At 37.9% G+C, this 22,365-nt stretch overlaps 2 protein-coding genes across 3 annotated transcripts; both read left to right on the top strand.

Moving 5' to 3' along the window:
- Positions 1-965: 965 nt before the first annotated feature.
- LOC110890317 (cytochrome b-c1 complex subunit 6) lies at positions 966-3,378 on the top strand. 2 transcript variants are annotated; one of them, XM_022137910.2, is made up of 5 exons: positions 966-1,061; positions 1,200-1,253; positions 2,007-2,091; positions 2,953-3,042; positions 3,124-3,378. In XM_022137910.2, coding segments are annotated over exons 2-5 (210 nt in total). In that variant the 5' UTR covers positions 966-1,061; positions 1,200-1,251; the 3' UTR covers positions 3,157-3,378. The 2 variants fall into 2 exon arrangements, with proteins under 2 accessions (XP_021993602.1, XP_021993603.1); XM_022137911.2 differs by having other exon boundaries at positions 1,014-1,109.
- Positions 3,379-4,868: 1,490 nt separating this feature from the next.
- LOC110890318 (dynamin-like protein ARC5) lies at positions 4,869-12,023 on the top strand. The gene is made up of 17 exons (XM_022137912.2): positions 4,869-5,318; positions 7,010-7,174; positions 7,905-8,027; positions 8,122-8,343; positions 8,451-8,584; positions 8,674-8,766; positions 8,854-8,917; positions 8,989-9,037; positions 9,535-9,617; positions 9,697-9,915; positions 9,999-10,061; positions 10,814-10,914; positions 10,997-11,054; positions 11,162-11,225; positions 11,328-11,500; positions 11,572-11,736; positions 11,825-12,023. The coding sequence occupies exons 1-17, from the start codon at positions 4,980-4,982 to the stop codon at positions 11,897-11,899; spliced, it is 2,190 nt and encodes a 729-aa protein (XP_021993604.1). The 5' UTR covers positions 4,869-4,979; the 3' UTR covers positions 11,900-12,023.
- Positions 12,024-22,365: the final 10,342 nt, after the last annotated feature.

Genomic DNA, 22,365 nt, shown 5'->3' with positions numbered 1-22,365 from the left:
GTGGACCATAGCTTTCTTATTGACTAAACTTCTATCTATTACATCATAAAGGAACCTAAGAACAAAAAGTGGTTCTCCTAACTTAAAGCATATTAACATAAGAAAAAAGTGACCATAGGAACTGAGTTTTCTTGTTTCTTACCGGTTCCATCGGTATCAATCCAAACAAATTTACACATAAAAATCCTTCCGTATCGCACCTCATAAAGCTTCCAGACAAATTTTTGAATGACACTCCATGGTTGATTTGTTGATACACTTGTGAATCTTGATTGTTGTTGTTACCCTAATTCAGTAATTCTTGAATTTGATACCGTGGCTATGAACTTAGATGTTGGTTATGTGAGATTGTTGTTTCTACCTACTGAATCACCACGGGTCGCTTTAATCAATTGCTTGAATCACCAAGAATCAATTCGTTGTTGTTGATTATAAATTGAATTTATGATTTTCACTGCTATGATTGGACAAACGTCGCTATAAGGAATATCCATTTGGTCACCTCTCTACTAACTGCAGAGGGTGAGTGTCCACTACATATCATTGGCCACACACCGCTTTCAAGATATCGTTGTCTCTTCCGGTGGAGGTTTTGGAGGATGTGAATTTGCGCCGCGTGATTGGTCAGACGTCGTTGTCACATGCACTTCTTGTCTCTCCTGCGATAACCATTAGTGGAGATCTTGTGGTATAGTGGTTTGCATACTGTTATTGGTTGCACGTTGCTTTCACATCGTCCCTTTCTCCTGTGTACTGGTGTATGAGTGTATCCTACGTGACGGGTGAACCCCGCATACAACTTAGCATGGCCAGCTAATCAGGTTGTGAATTGGATATGAGTTTCCCCATATCTTTTCACGAACGAAATACAAAAATTAAAAAAAAAAAGTACACTAAAAATAACGATAAAAAATATAAAAATATTTCTGATAAATAGAATATTCTAAATTAATTATACCAAATACCATAAAATAAGTTCGGGTCGGCTCTTTTGAAGTTCATAAATAAAACCCACTCATTACTTCCGTTGACTGCAGTTTCCATCCCTTCAACGAACGACGGTATACCGGCCTTCTTTTCCCTAACCCTAACCCTAACTCTAACTCAAAGTTGGTTTCTGAAAATTCGATCGTGTTTAGATCTACAATTCTTTCGACCATCTACTTATGGTTTGCATTTCGAATTTGTTGCTTGTGCAGGTTGTTTAGATCGGACGACGTTGAGTTCCTTGATTGCATTTCTCAGTTACTTATGTAAGTAATCGCAGCTCAATTTCAAGTTTCATATACTCATGCTTCTGAGATCCGATGGTTTGCGGTTAACAAATGTTGTTAACGGTACTTTTATCCTCCTGTGTAGATAGATAGATGATTAGGTTAACAAATTATTAACCATAGCTTAGAGGCTTGAATTACCATACACGAAGATGATAACATTTTGGAGTCTTGGTTGTAGATATGTTCGTTATTAGATACACTAAAAGTTATTTATGGATGAAGTTTTACTTGTCAACACTATAAAAAAATGACAAGCCTTATCATCTCTAGTCAAATTTGTTCAATCTATTTGTTCAAATACTCAAACTCAATGCAATCACGGTCAAATTTGTTCAAACACTGGTCAACTGCATCATATGATGCGTGTTAGGGCTGAACACACACGAAAGCAATAAACGACATGAGGATTTAAAGTGGTTCTGTCGGCTGACCTACGTCCATTGTGCTACAACTAGGGTTTCTTTTATTAGCTGGGTGCTACAACTAGAGCATGATATGATTGAATTCTTCGAGCTCCTTGTAGATCTGTAGCTTTTTGTAGATTGGAAACCTAAAAGAAAACCATTTTTGTCATCCAATATTGATTAAGAAATCCAAATATTGAAATGATTTTCATTATGGGATATCATAGTTGATCACAACAATTTATAGGGAAAATTTTCAAGCTACATGTTATAAAATTTGAAGCTTTGATTCAAATTTTGTGCAAATTTATACTTTTAATCATAGGGCGGACGAGGAACCAGTTGACCAGAAGAAGTACTTTGAAGATTCATGCAAGCCCAAGTGTGTTAGAGCTTGGCTCGAGTATCAGGTTCTTTCTGTTAACCCTTTAAACTATAAGTTTAATGTTTAAACTGCTGCTTGTGTCTATTTAAAATATCAAGTTAGCCATTGTGACATTTATTTATATGATTTCTGAACATTGTTATTGACCATGCAATGTGATGGTGGCACCTGGGTTAATCCCAAAATCTTCATGCTTAGTTACCGATTTGAGTATCAAGTTAGTTGTAAGTACTAAGTACAAAGTTGAGATTTAATCTAGGAGTAGACCATGGATTGGATTAAAGGTTATCCTAAAATTTGTTCACATATGTTACAAACTGAAATCTACTGAACGCCTGGAATACAAGTGTACGGGTGCCATACAACTGCTTTTAGTTTTCATTAATGGAGGCAAATTGGGAGGGTCAGGGTCGGTAACGGGTCAAACTGATATTTTTGGTACAGTTTGAAACAGCCTTGGTCAGATTGGATTGATCTAAAACCTTTTTTTTTTGGGTTCAGTTTTTGTAAAAAAGTTCTTTTGAATTATGTGTTAAATATGATAGAGAAAAATGCATATGAATACTCTACTTTTTTGTGAGTGAAGGGATGTCGGATACTCGGTTATATGTATGAAGATATTGAAATTACACTTTAAGCCACTTTTAACATTTTCCTTCGTAGCATGTTTTCTTTGAATTGACCCGTTAGAAATACATGTCAAATGGGTTGAAATTGTCACATTTACTTTCCAAGCTGGAGTATGTCACATACTATGCGATTAAAACAGTAATTGTAGTTTTTCTGTTACCATGGGCATTTGTGCTTCCCAAAAAGAAAATGAAAATCTTGTTTTTCATGCGTTAAGCTGCCGGGTTTCTTACATAAAGTGAATTATGATTGACAGGGATGTGTGAAAAGGGTCGAGGCAGATGAAACCGGGCACAAGCATTGCACGGGCCAGTATTTTGATTATTGGCATTGTGTTGACAAATGTGTAAGCTTATTTTCCATTTATCTATACCTTTAAATATATCGACATGTAAAGAATTTTGATTCATCTGTGTGTTTGCTGCAGGTGGCGCCTAAGTTATTTGAGAAACTCAAGTAACTGGAGGGAGTTTATGAGGATTTTCAAGACTATTTCTTGATATTTATGATTCCTGTTTGGTTTTTAGAAACTCGTATTTGTGAAAAAGCAAGACCGGGTTGAACATGAATGAACAATGTATTTGTTTGGATGAATTTGATGGAATTTAAACTGCTTTGAACCGATTTCAAACAACTATCTTTTGTGGTATTATTTCGTTAATGTCATCAACAATAAAGTCTATTTTGATTTTGTAATCTTCTTTTTGAGGTCTTGAGTTGATTTGGACATCAAGGGGATTGAATTATTATTAGCATAAGAATACTTGTAGATAATATTTAACTTGGATGTTCATTGTTCGTAGAATCATTTACATAGATGAACTATATTGTAATTGGGCAATGTACGTACCGGAATATCGTTTTTTATGATATCAAAAATGACAAACATGTAGGCTAATTGTAAAAGAAAAAAAATGCTTATTAATATTTTCATAATCTATTACCATTTTTATTTTTTAGAGCCACAACTTTCATACTCTCTAGTTCTACTAAACTACACATATTTGTCTTATCCACTTGAAAAGCAAAGTTTTATCCTAACACTTTGATACCGCTAGACCAAAAAGACCCTTTGGTTAATCTATTACCATTTATTCCCCGTGCACATTTAACATTTCATGAGCATACAGATTTTAAATGACCATACAAGAAGAATGAAAACAACGAGAGCGATCATGCGTGCGCACACACATATATATTCTACAACAATCCGTGTTTGATCAACTAAAGCAAGCGAAAAATTAATTTGTTTCAACATTAACATGTAGTGAAACAAAAATTGTTTCAAACACTACAACAATGAGAGAGACGAGATCATTAGTATTCGTTACTAGTCGAACATGATTCCTTGCTTAAGAACTTCGAAAATCTCATTCTTTATCGAGTTGAAAAACCCTTTTAGTTACCTCATCACGTAAAGCTCCTTCTTGAGCTTTGCACTTCTTTCCAAAATGAGCTTGTTTCCATATAGGGCTGTTCATGCGCTGAGCCAAGCCGAGCTAGGACAAGGGCAAGGGCTCGGCTCAATTATAAACCGAGCTGAAATCAAAGCTCAGGCTTGTCTCGGCATCGTTTCGGTCAATTTTAAAAAGAAAAATTAATACAAAGTTTCCAAAATTCAGTAGTCTAAAAAATTATTCATAGAACATATTAAAAATATGTCCATTCTAATACATTGCAAGTCAAAATCAAATTCAACAACACAAATAAGTTTTAAATTTTAATGTATGCCATAAATATTAAATTTCACTACTAAATACATGTAAATAATAATCAGTTTTTTTGTAATATATTATAATGTATATAAAAATAATATATATCACAAGTAAAATAATCCAAGGTGAGCTACCAAAGCGAGCCAATCCAGCTCATTACGAGTCGAGCCCAGCTAGGCTCACTTTTTAATCGAGCTGACTTGGCTCAGCTCAGTTTGAAACCGAACCATATCAAGCAAGTTTTTTCTGAGCTAAAACCGAGTAAGCTCCGAGCAACAAGCTTTTTGGACAACCCTATTTCCATAGATATCTCCAACTCTTTAAAAATAAAATATAAATAAAGCTAAAACCTATTTTTAACAAGCAAGTAATAACCACAGTTCTTAAAAAAAGACAAAAAAGTGAAATGGAGGGAAAATAAAGAAGATAAAATAAATTATAATCGCCACACACTCACACTCCAATTAAAATAATACACTTTTTCTCTTCAACAAAAAAAAAACATAAAGTCAAAAACCCAACTCTACACAGGCTCCTCGTACAGTAAACACACACTTTCCATTCAAAAATGACTACGCCACCGCACACGGCGTCAAACGGCGGCGAAACGGAAAGCCAGTCACGTTTATACGAAGCCTACAACGAACTACACGGACTCGCACAAGAGTTCGAGACGCCGTTCGATGCTCCGGCTGTATTAGTCGTCGGACATCAAACCGACGGCAAAAGCGCACTCGTAGAAGCCCTAATGGGCTTCCAATTCAACCACGTAGGCGGCGGAACTAAAACTCGTCGTCCTATCACTCTCCACATGAAGTTTAATCCGGAATGTGATTCGCCTCTGTGCCACCTGATTTCGGATTCTGATTCGTGTGTTCCGTTACAGAAATCGCTACGAGAAGTTCAGGTATATGTTGATTGAATGCTTTGAATTGGTTGTTGTGAAGAGTTAGGGTTTGGTTTGGTAATTGAGGTGGAAGAATTAGGTTGTTTTTAGTGGTTAATGAGTGTGTAATTTATGTTTTTATGTAATCAGGGACCAGTTATGGAAAATGTGGTTGAAGTAATTGCTATTTGTCTTGTTATGAAAATAGACAAACTGATAACTCATTTTCATGTCTTTTGTTTTGTCTGAATTGAGGAGATGATTGGTTATTTGTCCATAAAGCTTTTCTACTTTTGTTCTAGTTTACATTGGCCATTTTTGCTACTTAAATATGAACTAAATTGATGTAATAGATATGATTGTGAGAATAATGTTGAGACCTTTCCAAAAGATATCGCGTTTGTGATTATGCGTCCTCACTGGTTTCGTTCTTGATAGGGGTTTGGTAGCCGAATATGGGTCAACAACACAAACAATGGGTCAAGATTTTAGTTTGGATGCCACAATTATTTAAGCCACGTCCCACTTTACTCTAATTCTATTTTTAGCTTATTTGTTTACAATTTTCTTTTGTTTATTTTCTATTTTGTTTTTATGTTATATTTAGATTAGTGGAGTTAGTGGGTAGTTATTAGTTTTAGGAATCGCTTTATGTAATACTTCAGTTTACGAATGAGGAGTTAGTGAGTTTTGAGTAAAAAAAATTCTTTTGGTTAATTTTCCCTCAATGGATTTTGAGGTGAATTAATTGTGTCTATGCTAGCTCAATTGTGGCATATTGAGTGGTGTTCTTAGACCCGAATTTATAACCGAAGTGGTGATTTCTGTATCTTCGGGAGTGATTCGCAGCCCTACTGTTGGTTTTGGTGGTGTATCTGTATCCAGAACGAATCGTAGATCTATCTTTTATTTGACCGTTTTATTCGAACCGGTGATTCAGGGTCTTACTCCTATCAGTTCTGCAATGGACTCTTTAGGACTCCTGACTAGTGAGGTGCTGAGAAGTGACTCACCTTTCCTCACTGTGATATCGCGTTTGTGATTATGCGTCCTCACTGTTCCCGAGTCTCATTTAACAGTGGGAGGGGAAAGAAAAGAGATGAAAATATGAAAAAACCATGTTCCCGAGATTTTTTAAGGATAGAAGGGGAGGGGAAAGGAGGGAAAAGGGAAGAATATTTGTACGTATATTTATCCTCCCAAATCGGAGAGATTAGGAGAGAAATTCTTATTAATTACTAAATTACCCTTGTATCTAATTAAAATGTTATATGTTTAAAGGGTATAATAGTAAAATTGTTTCTTTCTATTCTTTTCCTCCTAAATCGGGAACACATAAAATGTTTGATTTCTTCTCTTTTTCTTTACTTTTCATTAAACTCGGGAACACGAAAAAAATCACATCTTTTCCTTCCTTTTCTCTCTTAATTCATTTTCCTTCCCCTCTCCCTGTTAAATGAGACTCGGTATAAGATATGATAAGTATAAGCACATTTTTGAGTAGACTCCATTTTCAAACATTTGGCCAGTGTCCTGTTATGCAATTCATAACTTTTTTTTTGTGAGTTATGCAACTAAGAATGCTAAGAAATTGAGAATTGTTCTTTATTGTATTACTATATCCAAATTTAGTGCATGCCTCTGTATGAGAACGTTAGTCACTTTTGTGAATACTTTTGGTAATTTGGTATTCCCTTTTGGATATTATATAGGAGTACATCGAAGCTGAAAACATGAGACTGGAGCGTGAAACCTGTCAGTTTTCTTCAAAGGAGATAATTGTTCGAGTTGAATATAAATACTGCCCGAATCTTACCATCATAGACACTCCTGGGCTTGTTGCTCCTGCTCCCGGACCAAAAAATCGAGCTTTACAGGTTATTTATTCATAATGTATTCATTTGTGCAAAATTTAGTACCTTTTTATTGCCTAAAAATCTATGCAGTTAATATCGGTGATATCGGTCCCCTAGTAAAATATCGGTGTCAAATATCGGTTAGAATATCGGTACCGATAATATCGGCGATATTGACCGATATATCACCGATATTTGACCGATATGACTGATATATCACTGAATTATTAGTGTTAAATTGCTATATATATCCTTCATTATACTATGCAGTTAATGCGGTAAAATATCGGATATCGGTCAAGGACCGATATTTGAAATATAGGTTATCTCGGTATGATATCGGTGGGATATCGGTAATTTTAGTATAATGCAGAATTTATATATATAGCAATTTAACACCAATATTTCAGTGATATATCGGTTATATCAGTCAAATATCGGTGATATATCGGTGATATCGGTCAAATATCGGTGATATATTAGTTATATCGGTCAAATATCGGTCAATATCGCCGATATTATCGGCTCCGATATTTTGACCGATATTTGACACCGATATTTTACTAAGGGACCGATATGACCGATATATCACCGATATTAACTGCATACTCATTATATTAATATTACCGATAACCCACCGATATCTCACCGAGATAACCTATATCTCAAATATCGCTCCTTGACCGATATCCAATATTTTACCGCATTAACTACATAGCTAAAAGTATCTTTAACCCCCTACAATTTGCAGGCTCAATCTCGTGCGGTTGAGTCTCTAGTGCGTGCAAAAATGCAGCATAAAGAGTTCATTGTGTTATGCCTTGAAGACTGCAATGACTGGAGCAATGCAACTACTAGAAGAGTAGTAATGCAGGTATGTGATTCTGTAGTACATTAGATTGTTTTTAAAAACTACATTCTATTATATTATTTTTTCTGTTATGTTTTATATTTTATTATTTTTGCAGATTGATCCGGAACTTTCGAGGACTGTTGTCGTTTCAACTAAACTCGATACGAAAATACCCCAATTTGCACGTGCTTCAGATGTTGAAGTTTTTCTTTCTCCACCAGCATCCGTTCTTGATGGTTTTATGCTTGGTGATTCACCCTTTTTCACATCCGTACCTTCTGGAAGAGTTGGTTCAGGACAAGAATCAGTTTACCGATCCAACGATGAGTTTAAACAGGTATTGCTTTTAATGCTTGAGCATAATTTGTTGTGTATCATCTAAACTAGATAGCGTCCATAAATCCATGCATAGTGACATGGCGTAAAAGGGGCTGTATTGTATAGGCTATTTCTCTAAGAGAGATGGAAGATGTGGCATCTTTAGAAGAAAAGCTTGGTAGGTCACTATCAAAGCAAGAAAGAAGCAGAATAGGAGTGAGCAGCCTTAAATTATTCTTAGAAGAACTGTTGATGAAAAGGTACAAGTTTCTTTATCATCGTGGGCCTAGAACAGAATTGACCGACTTCTTCGTTATTATTGATACTTTGACTATTACGTTGTTTCAAGATATATGGATAGTGTTCCTTTGATCATTCCTCTTCTTGAAAAGGAGCATCGTGGTACAACACGAAAACTAAATGACATAAATCAGGAACTCAGGTTTGCCGTTACGACCTTTTTATCCACACGTCTCTTCAACACGCGTTTTAGAATTGACAGACTTCCTTTTCTTTTGACGTTTTTTAGTACTTTAGATGAAGTCAAACTAAAGGAGAAAGGAAGAGCTTTTCATGATCTTTTTCTGACCAAGGTAGGGTTATATTAATATTATCCATAAATGTTTCTATATATGATGTTTGATTTCTTATTTACGTGTCACAGTTATCACTGTTATTGAAAGGGTCAGTTGTTGCACCCCCGGATAAATTTGGTAAGTATTCCTTACATTTTTCCGTCCTTGATCCATAAACATTTTAAAATAATGAAGAGTTAAATGCCATTTTAGTCCCTGTGGTTTGGGCCATTTTGCCAGTTTAGTCCAAAGGTTTCATTTTTAACCTGTGGGTCCAAAAAGGTTTCACAGTTGCCATTTTAGTCCACTTGGTTAACTTCATCCATTTTTTCTGTTAATGAGAAGGCCAATTCGGTCATTTTATATGGCTGAATTGCCCTTCTAATTAAGAGAATTACATACAAAATGACCAAATTGGCCTTCTCGTTAACAGAAAAAATGGATGAAGTTAACCAAGTGGACTAAAATGGCAACTGTGAAACCTTTTTGGACCCACAGGTTAAAAATGAAACCTTTGGACTAAACTGGCAAAATGGCCCAAACCACAGGGACTAAAATGGCATTTAACTCAATAATGAATTTTAGAGCTTATGTTTATATTCTATTTATTTGCTTTGTTTTTTCGTTGGTTGTAGGGGAAACACTACAAGATGAAAGGGTTAATGGAGGGGCACTAATCAGCATTGATGGGTCTCAGTTTCCACTCAAGCTAATACCTGTAAGCGTGTTACAGTTATACAACTTCCTAAATCATTTTGTTACACAAATTAAATCTGTTTTTTTTGTCCTACCATTAGAATGCAGGTATGCGTTTATATGGAGGTGCTCAATATCATCGTGCAATGGCTGAGTTTCGGTTTGTTGTTGGAGGGATAAAATGCCCTCCAATTACACGTGAAGAAATTGTAAACGCGTGTGGAGTGGAAGATATTCATGATGGAACAAATTACTCTAGGACTGCATGTGTCATTGCTGTTGCAAAAGCTCGTGATACTTTTGAACCATTTCTTCATCAGGTTCTCATTCTTCTTATTTTCTTTTTCTCATTTTTTTATTTATTATTTTGTTTGTTTCATTCAGACTCTCATTTTGCATACAGTTGGGCAGTCGACTTCTTCACATTCTCAAGAGATTGCTTCCTATATCTGTTTATCTTCTTCAGGTACTTGTTTTTTATATGCTTTAATAGCGGCGGCATTGACCCGTATACTTATGAATGGTTCAATTTGTGTCATGTTTAATTAGTTGATAAAAAGAAACTGGTCAAGCGGGTCGAAAGTCGTCCAAAATGTATTTTCACACCTACAACCTGCTAAATTGTTTGATTAAAAACTAGTGTTATAAGAATCACTAGTCGGCCGGTGGGGTATGGACTAGCGATTTATCGGGAATAATAGGGATTAATCGTGATTAGGGTTTTACCCCATGTGTGATTTCTGATATTGTACATGCGTGATTAGGGTTTTGAGTTTTATAACGTGCGTAATTTCATCTTGTACACATCGTACGTTAACCAACCCCTATATATCTATATGCACACATTTTTATGTGTAATTTTTTAGCAAGACAAGTTTTAACCCCTCACCCGCTCATTTTTTTAAGTAATCACCGAAATTTACAAGTTTTGACCGGAAAATGGCCGGAACTGCCGATTTTTGGCCGATTAGGACTGTATAGGGCCGCCGTTGACCGTCTAGCAATTAATCGGCATCGGCGACTAATTGGATGCTAGTCGGGATTTTTACAACCATGTTAAAAACAATTTAGTTTTTGCAATAATATATACATGAGAATTTCAAACCATTACAAGTGTTTTGTGCCAACCCGATCCGTCTGTACTAAAAGTTACTATTTTGTACCCAAACCTGTTTTGAGTCATTGCCCAACCCGCCTGATCCGCCCGTTTTGAAACAGAAAGAAGGCGAATTCTTAAGTGGCCATGAAGTATTCCTGAGACGCGTGTCTTCTGCCTTCAACAACTTTGCTGAATCAACTGAAAGATCATGCCATGAAAAGTAAACAAAATAAAGTTATATCACTTCATCCTTTTCGCTTCATGTCCTTTTTTTTTATAAATTTCTTGGAACTCATATGCAGATGTATGGAGGATTTAATAAGCACCACCCGTTACGTCACATGGTCCCTTCACAATAAGGTTGCCTTTTCTCATAAACATCAAGACCCGACCGACCCGTTCTAATTTTTATTTGCTTCGTTTTAGTTTTCTCAAATTTCAATGTTTCTTTTTTTTTTTTTTTTCAGAACCGTGCTGGATTACGGCAATTCTTGGATTCTTTTGGTGGAGCAGAACAGCCTGCTAATGGTGGTAATAACTAATAACATATCTCCTTGTACCCCTAAGCCAATAAAATTAACTGCAAATGCCACATCAGCAAAAACTGATTACCATATTGTCATTTGATCTCAGGTACTGACTTGAGCACAAGTGTTCAGAACACAGAAACACGATTAGCTGATCTTCTAGATAGCACACTCTGGAACAGAAGACTCGCGCCTTCATCTGAACGTATCGTCTATGCTTTGGTGCAACAAATATTTCATGGCATTCGAGAATATTTCTTGGCTTCGGCTGAGTTGAAGGTGACTGTTACATTATTTCTTTTGTACCAAAATAGTAATATTTTTAAAAAGGTTTTTTATGTTGTTTGCAGTTCAATTGCTTTTTCCTGATGCCGATTGTAGACAAATTGCCTGCACTCCTTCGAGAGGATCTAGAATCTGCATTTGAGGATGATTTAGATAATGTTTTCGACATTACTAATCTTCGACATTCCCTGGGCCAGCGGAAACGAGAAACCGAAATCGAGATGAAACGGGTATTTTTAAATATTATCATCTACCAACCAACCCAATCACATGACAGTAGTTTTGAGCTAATTTGGTTAATTGTTGGAATGTTTGCAGATACAGAAGCTTAAAGACAAATTTAGAAAAATCCATGAGCAGCTTAGTTTGCATCAATCTGTGGCAGGACCATGAGTTCTTGAAATACTGGTCATTTCCCTGATTTTTGGTTGTATTGTGTATAAACATACAACAGCAGCTTGAAGAATGCAGTTCCTACTTCAAATTTTTCTATATATTAGTTGGGTGTTATATCAAAGGTTAAGAAACTCGAGTGACCTAAAACGAAAGCAAAAGCGGATATATATAAGAATATGGATACATATATCTTATATATGTATACATCTACCTTAGCTTTGCTGCTATTGGGGGATTTACTGAGTATGATGATGATGATACATATATCGTAGTAGATGGAGGTTCAGATAAGAACCATAAAATATCCGAAGGAACCATTTGTTAGCCCTAGGATCATATTTGAATGGATGGTTGAGATCTCATCTCTTTCTCTCCATGAATCAGGCTATGGAAGTTTGAAAACATAATGATTCAATTATAAGTTAGTCTTAGGAAGTTTGAGAAATAAGTGTTGGTGGCTTTTAAAATTTTTAAATCAAGCAGTTAGACCATTGTTCGGTGTCTTGAACCGACGCAATAACTACTTTGCGACTCACAACGAACCATTATAACGGTTTGCACTTAAGGAAGCCAGTTAGAGACATATTTTTAGGAGCCATTACAGGCAACAATACGTATGTGTGCCTAAACGACAAAAGTCTTTGAAGGGTAGCAATAAACGATTCTGTATGTGTCGCAGATTTGTAAAAGTTATATTTTGCCTACATATGAAATCTGTATTTTTGGGATCGGAAAGTCATTTTCGACACACGGAAAATTTATCTCTTGTGCCCAAGATACTTATGTTTGTAGTAGAACGAACATGTGAAACCGATAAAAACACAAATTAAGCGGGCTTATAACCACTTGTGCATTGTTAATATGTTACTTGCTTTGTTGTATATTGAGAAGTGATTTACTGTAAATCAAAACCACGTTTAATTGAACAGTGGAGGTGAAATTACATAAAGATAGTTATTCTTTTTAACAGGTGAACACTCACTCTCTACTCTATACCTACACTACTCCTAAAACCACAGCGCCTCCATTTAGCACGATTTGAATTCACAACCACTTTATTGGGAAACACATCACTTTACCACCTTAATGTCCCCTTTGCACAATCAATTGTTGTTTTCTGGTTAGTTTAGCCATTATATAGAACCCAAAACCAATAATTTTGAGTAAACTGTCATTTTGGTCCCTGAGGTTTGTTCACTTTTGCCATTTTAGTACAAAACTCAAACCTTTTAAATCTGGGTCCCTGTGGTTTCACTTTTATTGCCATTTTGGTCCAAAAATCAAATCACCTGATATTTGGCTAATAAAATCTGGTTATTTTGTCTTTTTCCTCAGGGGCAAAATGATCAATCTGAATTTATTAAAACCCTAGCCCCAATTATACACACACACCTGTGAATTTTTGAGAGAACCGGAGTTAGAGAGAACCATGGAGAGAAAAGGGCAGCCGTCCATGTTGGCGCACAACGACGGCCATGGCGGCGCGTGGATTGTGGCAGGCGTTCAGCGGCTGCGAAGGTCGAGCAGGGGCAGCGCTGTGGTGGATAAGGGAGTAGCGTCTGACGTGGTGCCAGTGCTTGCTTGTAGATGTGATGGTGAGGTGTGGTGAGATGGTGGTTGGTTCGTGTCAAGATGAACGATGGTGGTTTTGGCGTGGCAAGAGAAGAGACTGGGTCTCGAAGATGTAGATATGCAACGGATCTGGTCGGATTTCTTAAGATCCCAACCTCCACCTCAGGCGACCTTGGCTAATCTGAACGAATATCTCATGATCTCATGCTAGTCGTGTTTCAGATAGTCGTGTCACTGTTACAGCTAGTCGTGTCACTGTTATAGGCGGTGGTGGCTCTACCGGCGCCAGAGTTGATTTTCAGCCACCGGTCAGTGGTAGTTGGTAGTGGTGGTTGTTGGTGGGTGCTTTAGGTGGTGTGTTGAATCAATGCAGTCAAATTAGGGTATTTAATTTAATTAAGAATATGTTATAATAAATTCAGATTGGCAATTTTGCCCTTGAGAAAAAAGACAAAATAACCAGATTTTATTAGCCAAATATCAGGTGATTTGATTTTTGGACCAAAATGGCAATAAAAGTGAAACCACAGGGACCCAGATTTAAAAGGTTTGAGTTTTGGACTGTTTTGGTCAAAAATCAAGCAATGATAATGCAACCAAACTCTCTATTACGGGGTATGATGCTTGAATTAATGAACAATATTAAGGATCACTCTGAAATGCAATGAACAAGTGACACAAAGATTTATACAAGGAAAAAGCCCTTGATCAATGAATGATCTCCGGCATAAAAAACCTCGGGTGATGGAAACTACCGATCACCAACTCAGATTAAACAAGAAATGTATTACAACTTCGGATGATAGCGAGCTAATTACAAGGATCACTATGGTGTAACGTGTATAAAAGTGTGTAATCGCCAAGTGAGTTGTCGAGAGCTGGTGAGAGCAGTTACTAGTGTGTGTGTTAAGCTGAAAATAGCCAAGTGTTTCTATTTAGCTCGCTATCCCATTTAAAAATAGAAAATATCTAAGCTAACAAACATTCCGCAATTCATGCAAGTCTCCCACGAACTCCATAATGTCCATATTGGTCAAGCACCTGCAGAATAAACATGGAATATGCCCCAGGAATATCGCCAAGACCAAGTCCAAGCTCGTACTCCTATAAAACAACATCATATTCAAAGCAGGAAATCGTTAGTATAAGGATCCTTATGATGATCCATGATCCTGATCCTCCAATACTTCTAAGGATCACTAGCTCAAACAGAAGTGAGGATCACTAAACCCAACAGCAATTGAGGATCACAAATCATTGGAAAATCCTCCCCTAACAATTGCCCCCAAAATATAAGGAGTAATGATGCAAATAACGAGTTATATTTTCTCGTCCTTATCTGCAACGAATCAACTAGGAAACTAGCCGTTATATGCGGACTAGCCGTTAAGATCCTGATGTCATTGAGGTGACTATCCTGCAAAATCATCATTATAAATTGAAGTTAGAGATAAGGGCTAGAGAGCATTTAAATCTGTGCGTTTCCTCTTTAAATCCTCATTAGAAGACTTGATCAGGTATTCCTCTCTCCTTTCTCTCTTCATCTTCTTGCTCTGTTTTTCTTCTTCTTCACCATTATCATAATCAAAATGATGCTACGATCCTCACTGGCTAAGGATCACAAGAAGAACAGCCCCTTGAAAATCCAAGGGATCATAAGAGATTCTGTAAAAGAACGTTGCTGCTTCACCGACCCATAAATTGACAGAATCCGCCACTGTTTTCCAGCGAACACCGTTTTCAAACCATTTGACCCCACCGTTCTAAGCGATTTCCTGTCTGAAACCTGGGTAGCTTTTCCGGTCACCCCATTCACAATAGGATACACATACCCTTTTTCAGGCTTCACCCAATCCTTCTTCTCTCTCACTGGCATTTCCTACATCCATGCAATGCCTATGATCTGGAGGGTTTTGATCACCCTTGAAAGGATCATCGAGCAGCAGGGCATTGATCTGGGAATGTTGGAGCTTTCAGAGATGTACGATCTTGTTAGCCACGGGTCTCACCGATATCTACTCAAACATAAGCCCGATCAAGAACATCCCATCTTCAAAGCCACTAAGAACGATACCAACTGGAAACGGCGATTCTTCTTTGTCAGAAGGGATTCCATCCCTGATGGAAAGGATCTGCCTAGAAAATGGACACTCATAGTAGGATAGAGGATCCTTAGAAGGATCACCAGATGAATTTGCTTCTGATCAGGATCACTAACATATTTCCCTTCCTTTTGTGCAGCTATTTCTGTCTCACATCTTTTTAAAACACCCGCAACAAAGGAGAGGCTTGCTGCTTTCCGAAGACTCGATCCTGCAATAAGATCATTCAAAGCGAACACCCAGGATTCTCAAGAGGTATCCTCAGGTTCTGTCACCATGTCAAGTAAGTATCCGTGTTTATATGTGACTAAATGATTAAATAAAATAAAATTAGGATACTTATCTGTTTTGAATGTCTAGGTGCTGGAAAATCCTCAAGATCTGCCTCCAAATTCAGTGTCACTGATCTTGACACTGTGCGATCCTCAAAGAAGAAGCTTCCTGCCAGTCCAACTGTCTCGATCCCCAAGGCACCCATCTCTAAAGGCAAGGGTGGCAAGAAAAGGAAGACCTCTGAAGCTGAGAATCTACAAGGCTTGCCTCTGCTCCGTCATCAGTTCCTTGAGTACTTTAATGGGGTAAGGATCACTAACTTAGCTTAACTATTCTGCTCCCTTGAGGATCACATGATCCTGAACTTTACACTATCTTCTTTGCAAAAATTTGCTGAAATTGAAGACTACGTTGGGAATGTTGAAGAAATTGAGCAAAAGTACTCGGACCTCCAACAAGTAGCGGTGCTCAAGGATCACAAGATTGCCGCTCTCGAAAAAGATCTCAACGATGCCAAAACCCAGACGGCCAAAGTGTTGATTAATGCTGATTATGAGAAACATGAGCTCATGGAGGGTGCTAAGGTCTCTGCTGCCTTTGCTATGTACAAGACCAAACTGCAGATGGCCCTGGAAGCTCAGGATCCTGACTTTGACAGGAGCAACTGGGACGTTAAGGGCTGGAAGGCTAGGCTGGCTGAGCTGGACGATGAAGAAGAGGCTGAGGAGGTTCTAGCGATCGAGGCTGGTGGCAGTGGCAAGGATCAGGGTGGAGAGGCAGGTGGAGCTGGAGAGGCTGGAGATGGTGATGCAGCAAAGGTGTAAGCTGCAAGGATGGGCGATGATGGACACTTCTAGACATAGCCGGAGCCCATTTTTTATAGTTTGGTTGATGTTTTTAAACAATGATGGTTGGTCTGTACTTTGAATAATAGTTTTTAGGGTTATGGATCAAGGATCCTTAGACAATAGGTAGGATAATAGGTGGTGGAGGGATCCTCTGTTTGGGGGATGAAGCCACTGGTTATCCTGCCGCCTTTTATTTCTTGCACTGCTATAACCGCATGAACAATGGACACCCTTTGCCAACCCATGTGGACGGGCCACGTTTTGCTGGTAGAAATGTGGGTTGGCAATTTTGACAACCTTAAAGGGTTAAATATTTTGTGGATAAATAAAACTTTAACTTTTTGACTTATCCTGTGATGTTATCCTTATGAATCCTTTACTTTCCAAGTGTTATTATATACTTTGTTTGAATAAGAAAAGTTAAACAAATTAGGTTTAAGAATTTTAGGTTATGATCCAGGATCAAATATCCTATAATCGAAAAAGATAAACTTTAGAAAGGTTATACCATTTTAGAATCATTGGGCCTGTTGTCAAAGAATAAGGGTCACTTATATAAATGATAAAATCAAAGTAATTTAAGGATCATACCTGAGGATCCAAGTTAGGATCCTAACTCCTTAATAATAATCATAATCAGGATAATCAAGAAAGACAAACCTTAGTGGAAGGTAAGGATCAAGGATCCTTGCTTGTTTTAACTTCAAAAACCTGAAATAGAATACAACTTGGGACTAAGCCAATCATATAAGACAAGTTAGTGACTGGGGACAAGCCCAACAATTCTGGGGACAAGCCCAATATACTGGGGACAAGCCCAAAGGATAACTGGGGACAAGCCCAAAGGATAACTGGGGACAAGCCCAAAGGATAACTGAGGACAAACCCAAAGGATCGTGTGTAAACTGGAGTATGGCCCTCACTGGCGACTATCCAAACTTAGTGACATGAAAATGCCAAAACCTTAGCTAACGTGAAAACGTTAGAAACCTTAGGAACGGATGTATAGTACGCCTACCATTATACGTAGGATCCCGGATACAGCCAGTACAATGAAATTGTCAGCCCCTAAAGCGAGTACTGGTCCTGATGCGTGTGTAGTGTGTATATAATTTAGATATATTATTAAGCCCTTTTTACACCTTTAGCCAAGTTTTAAATTTATAAAACACGATATTTACTAACACTAAACACACATATGGGCAAGTGCACCCATCGTGGACGTAGTATAGTGTTGGTAAGATACCGAGGTCATCCAAGGACACAAGAGCTTTTAGTACCGGTTTATCCTCAACGTCTAATCAAATCAAAAAGTTAGAAAAATGTTTTTAAACTAAGAAAATAAAAATTAACTAAATGCTGAAAAATAAAAATAAAATAAAAACAGATAGACAAGATGAATCACTTGGATCCGACTCGTGTATTAGTATAACCTTTGATTATTTTCGCACTTTTGCACTTGTTTAAGAGATTATCTTAGTTATTGTAGTAGGCCCCTCTTTTGAAGGCGACGTTACCCTCAACCCAGTAGTTTGAGTCAGCAAGGATACAATCCTAAAGGGTTGGATTATTGGAAGATAATGAATTAAGTTATTAATGCAAATTATGGTAGGCCCCGCTTTTGGCGGTGACGTTACCCTCGGCTAAGTAGTCCGAGTCAGCAGGGATATAGTCCTAAATAGCCGGGTTATAGTATTAATAGTAGTTAAATTATGAGGGGGTCAAAGAGTTTGGATCCCCGCCATCCAATACCTATGGGCATTGAAGGAGATCCTACTAAATTTGACCCAGGTCCCTTGCAGGACCTCTAAACGCTGAACAAGGGCAAGACCCTTACCAAACCGTTCCCTTAACACCCGACTAGGTAGCCAACATACCTCCATATAGACCGTGGAGATATGAATGGTGAAAATCTTTTATTTTATATAGACAGTAAAATAACGCCAAGACACCACGGACAAACGATAAGGAAAGATCACCTTCAACATAAGCAACTAGTTATTAAAGTCATTAATACAAAACCAAATAAAAAGTGCAAAAGATTAAAAATAAAAAGTATTATACTAAACACTTGTCTTCACTAAGTGATGTAAGAGACTTAGGCAAACATGGCCTTGATTGTCAAAAACTCTTACTATCAATCTTGGATCCCGAGACGACTCACACACTCTACGATGGATAATGGATGATGGTGGTGGATGATGGTGTTATGGTGGTGGTGGGTGGTGGATGAAGTGTGAGAGAGGTGGTGTGCCAAGGGATGAGTTGGAATGAAACCAAGCACCCCTATTTATAGGCTGAACAGAAGGCTGGGCATGGCCCCGTGTCCGCTGGACACGCCCCCGTGCCCGTCTGACACTCTCTCTCTTCATTAATTGTAATTCGCAATTACAATTAATGCGCCTGCTGTACTTTCGCCACGCCCCCGTGCTCACTGGACACGGCCCCGTGGTGGGCAATAGAAGCTTCTACAGGTTTGTCTTTTCTGCTGCTTCTTGGGCACGGCCCCGTGCTGGCTGAGCACGGGGCGTGTTCAGGCTTCTGTTTTCTCTTCTTCGCTTGGGAGGATGCCGTTGAGGGTTCGGGCAGTCTACTTTTATTCCTTTTCTTGTATTTATGTTAGAATTAGCTGTCTTTTTGCTTCTTTTGTGAATTTGAGCTCATTTCATCCTGAAAATACAAAAGGAAGACAAAAACACTCTTTTTCCAACATTAGTACTTAAAAAGGGTTAGTTTTATGCCTTATTTGATGTAATTTATATGTTGTATTTTACACACATCAAATACCCCCACACTTGAACTTTTGCTTGTCCTCAAGCAAAACTCTTTAAATGTGGCTTACACTCCCAAATGGAATGGGTAGAAGAGAAGGTTTTTGGCTTGTCATAGAGTGTCGGGAATCCAAGTTCTTTTTGGGTTTTATTTTTATTTATTTACAATCCTATTCGTTATGATTTATTTAGAACGTTTCATAGGATAAATTACTTATTTGGGCATAGCATGCCTTTTTAAAATTTCATTTATATACAAGTTCACATACCTCACGGGGGATCACTCAACACTCGGCCGAAGGTGTATCTTTAGTGAATCACTCGAGAGCGGCATGGAACTTACGCCTTCCATAGGCTTGCCAAGCAATCAATCCTCCTCCTTTTTAACTTTATACCTTTGTAAATATCAAGAGGACTTTTTGGGTGAAGGGTTAGGCTTGGGCTAAAGGTGGGTGGTTGGGTTAGTAAAAGGGCGAAAAGCGTAAAAAGCGTCGGTTTTCGTAACACATTTTGTTTTTAGTGACTTTTTATTTTGAAGTATTTCTCCAAACAAGCTTTTGTTTCTCCAAACAAGCTTTTGTTTGCATAGCTTTGTTTGTTTTTAACTTCACCATCATTTTTTTAGTCACATAAAAGAACGAGCTTGCGAAAAACCGAGCTTGTTACTAAAATAAAGGGTGAAAAAAATATAAAAAGGGTTTTTGGTGGGTAAAAAGGGTTTAGGGTAAAGAAACGAAAGGTTTAGGCTCAAAGGGGTTAACTAGGGGGATTTTGGGTAGGTGGTAAAAAATTGAAAAATAATGGTGTAGAAAGAAAAATGGTTAGTCCTAATGCCTCTATCATTTACTTACTTGGGTTTAAGTTGGTAAGGACCGGGAATGAATCGTCGTGGCAAGTTCTAGAGTTGTAAGAACCAAGCGGCTATTCACACAAGAAACGAAAAATGAGCATTTAGTCTAAAGATGTAAATTTGTATGCTCAATAAAGGCTCAAAACTCACTTTTGTGGGAATGGGTTTTAATGTGATCAAGCATATATAATCAAATTTTAACTAGACTTTTTATGCCGTTTCATAATTTTCTTATGTTGGTTCTTGTTATCATGACGCTCTCGGTTGTAAATTTTATAAAAATATAACCTTATTAATCTTGGGATTCCTAACTTAAACTTCAGACAATTAAAAATGAAAATTTTTTTTGAAAAAATTTGGGGTGTTTAGCGGTTCCAATAGAGTTTTGTGTAAGGCTTGTTGTTAGGACTTGCAAAATTTCAAAGTGTTAGCTTCCCCCCCACACTTAAATTACACATTGTCCTCAATGTGTCACAAAAATAAATTTTTAGGTTGATTGGATGTGTAATGTGGTGTTAAAAAGCAAAGATTTATGTTACTGGCAGTCTGGACACGGCCCCGTGGGGACCGGACACGGCCCCGTGTTCAGGTGCCAGTAACAGAAATTAAAGAAATGGGACAGAAGCCTGGACACGGGGGCGTGTCTGGTGAACACGGCCCGTGTCCAGTTACCTGAACTAGGCGATTTTTCTGCAGGTGGTTCAGCACGGGGCCGTGTTGGTTGAGCACGGCCTGTGTTGAGCCTTCTGTAATGGAGATTTGTGTCGGGTTGCTTCATTCTTTGTGCATTGGGCCATTTTTCTCGTTCCCTTTTCCATCCATTACCACCACGAGTGTGTTTTATTTGTTATAAACCATCAAACCTTTAGAGACCATCATTTCATTGCAAACATAGAGAGATATTACATAAAAACTAAAGATGAAAATAAATATTAAACCATGGAGTTCTAGCCCTATGTCTTATTTTAATTAGCAAAATTTCCAATAAGCTACTAATCTTGGTTAGATAAGGCTTTTTGAAACTCCTTCTTCCGGGTGTGGCCCTCCTCACATGTCGGCGAGCCACTCCTCCACCTCCCTTGGAAGAAGAAAGGAAGGCTCATTTGCATTAGTTTGAGGAGTTTCGATTTCCGTTGGAATCTCTTGTGGGTGTTCCATGGGAGGTTCTGCTGGAAAATCTTCCCACCCGGTAGGGTTGTTAACCCCGAGTGCCAAGTTCCAGTCCTGTTGTGGAAGGACTGGTTCCATCGGGGGTGCTACAAGAATATTTAACCTCTGGTGCAAGAGGTTAATTTCTTGGAAGCTGCTTTCGAGCCCCACCGTAAGATCGTTAATACGGTCAATTAGGACCTCCTCTACTGACGTCATTTCGTCGAGAGCCTCCCTTAATGCTATCACATAGTGCACAAGCGTAGCTTCAACGGAGGGCCTCCTTCCTCTTCGACTGTTTGATGAATGAACGGATGATGTTTCGCTGTTTTCACTCGACATTCTACGAAAAATAAACCGAAAAACAGTTTATTTGATGAAACAGTATCTGGACACGGCCCCGTGCTCATTGAGCACGGCCCCGTGTTCATCTTTCTGCAGAATTTTGAAGCAAGGAATCTTGAAGTTTTAAGTTATTTTCTGAATTTTTGCAGACTTTTTGGATATTAATAACTTTAAACAATGTTACATAACATGTTTTTACCAAGATTCCTTGAACAAAACTCATTGCTTCCTACCACAAAGGTTGAAGAATTCAAACTTTTAATGGTAGTTCTTGGAGAAAGATGAAAAAGAAGGAAATGGCTAGAAGAGGAAAGGACAAGATGGGTTGTTGGAACCTTCTTTTAGACTTACCTAGGATAGTTTGAGAGAAGATTCCTTCAAATCTCTGTCCCAAGTTGGTCCAAATGTGCAGAATTCTTGGCTGCATTTATAGAAAATGACAGCATCCTGGACACGGCCCCGTGCCCATTGGACACGGCCCCGTGTGCAGGTGAAATTCTGACACAGTTTGTCCGTATTCTGATGTACTGATCAGAAGGGAATCTTTTGGTGA

The sequence above is a fragment of the Helianthus annuus genome, chromosome 11, assembly GCF_002127325.2.
Source record: "Helianthus annuus cultivar XRQ/B chromosome 11, HanXRQr2.0-SUNRISE, whole genome shotgun sequence".
Taxonomy (NCBI): Eukaryota; Viridiplantae; Streptophyta; class Magnoliopsida; order Asterales; family Asteraceae; genus Helianthus; species Helianthus annuus.
This window is presented reverse-complemented; position numbering and strand designations above follow the sequence as displayed.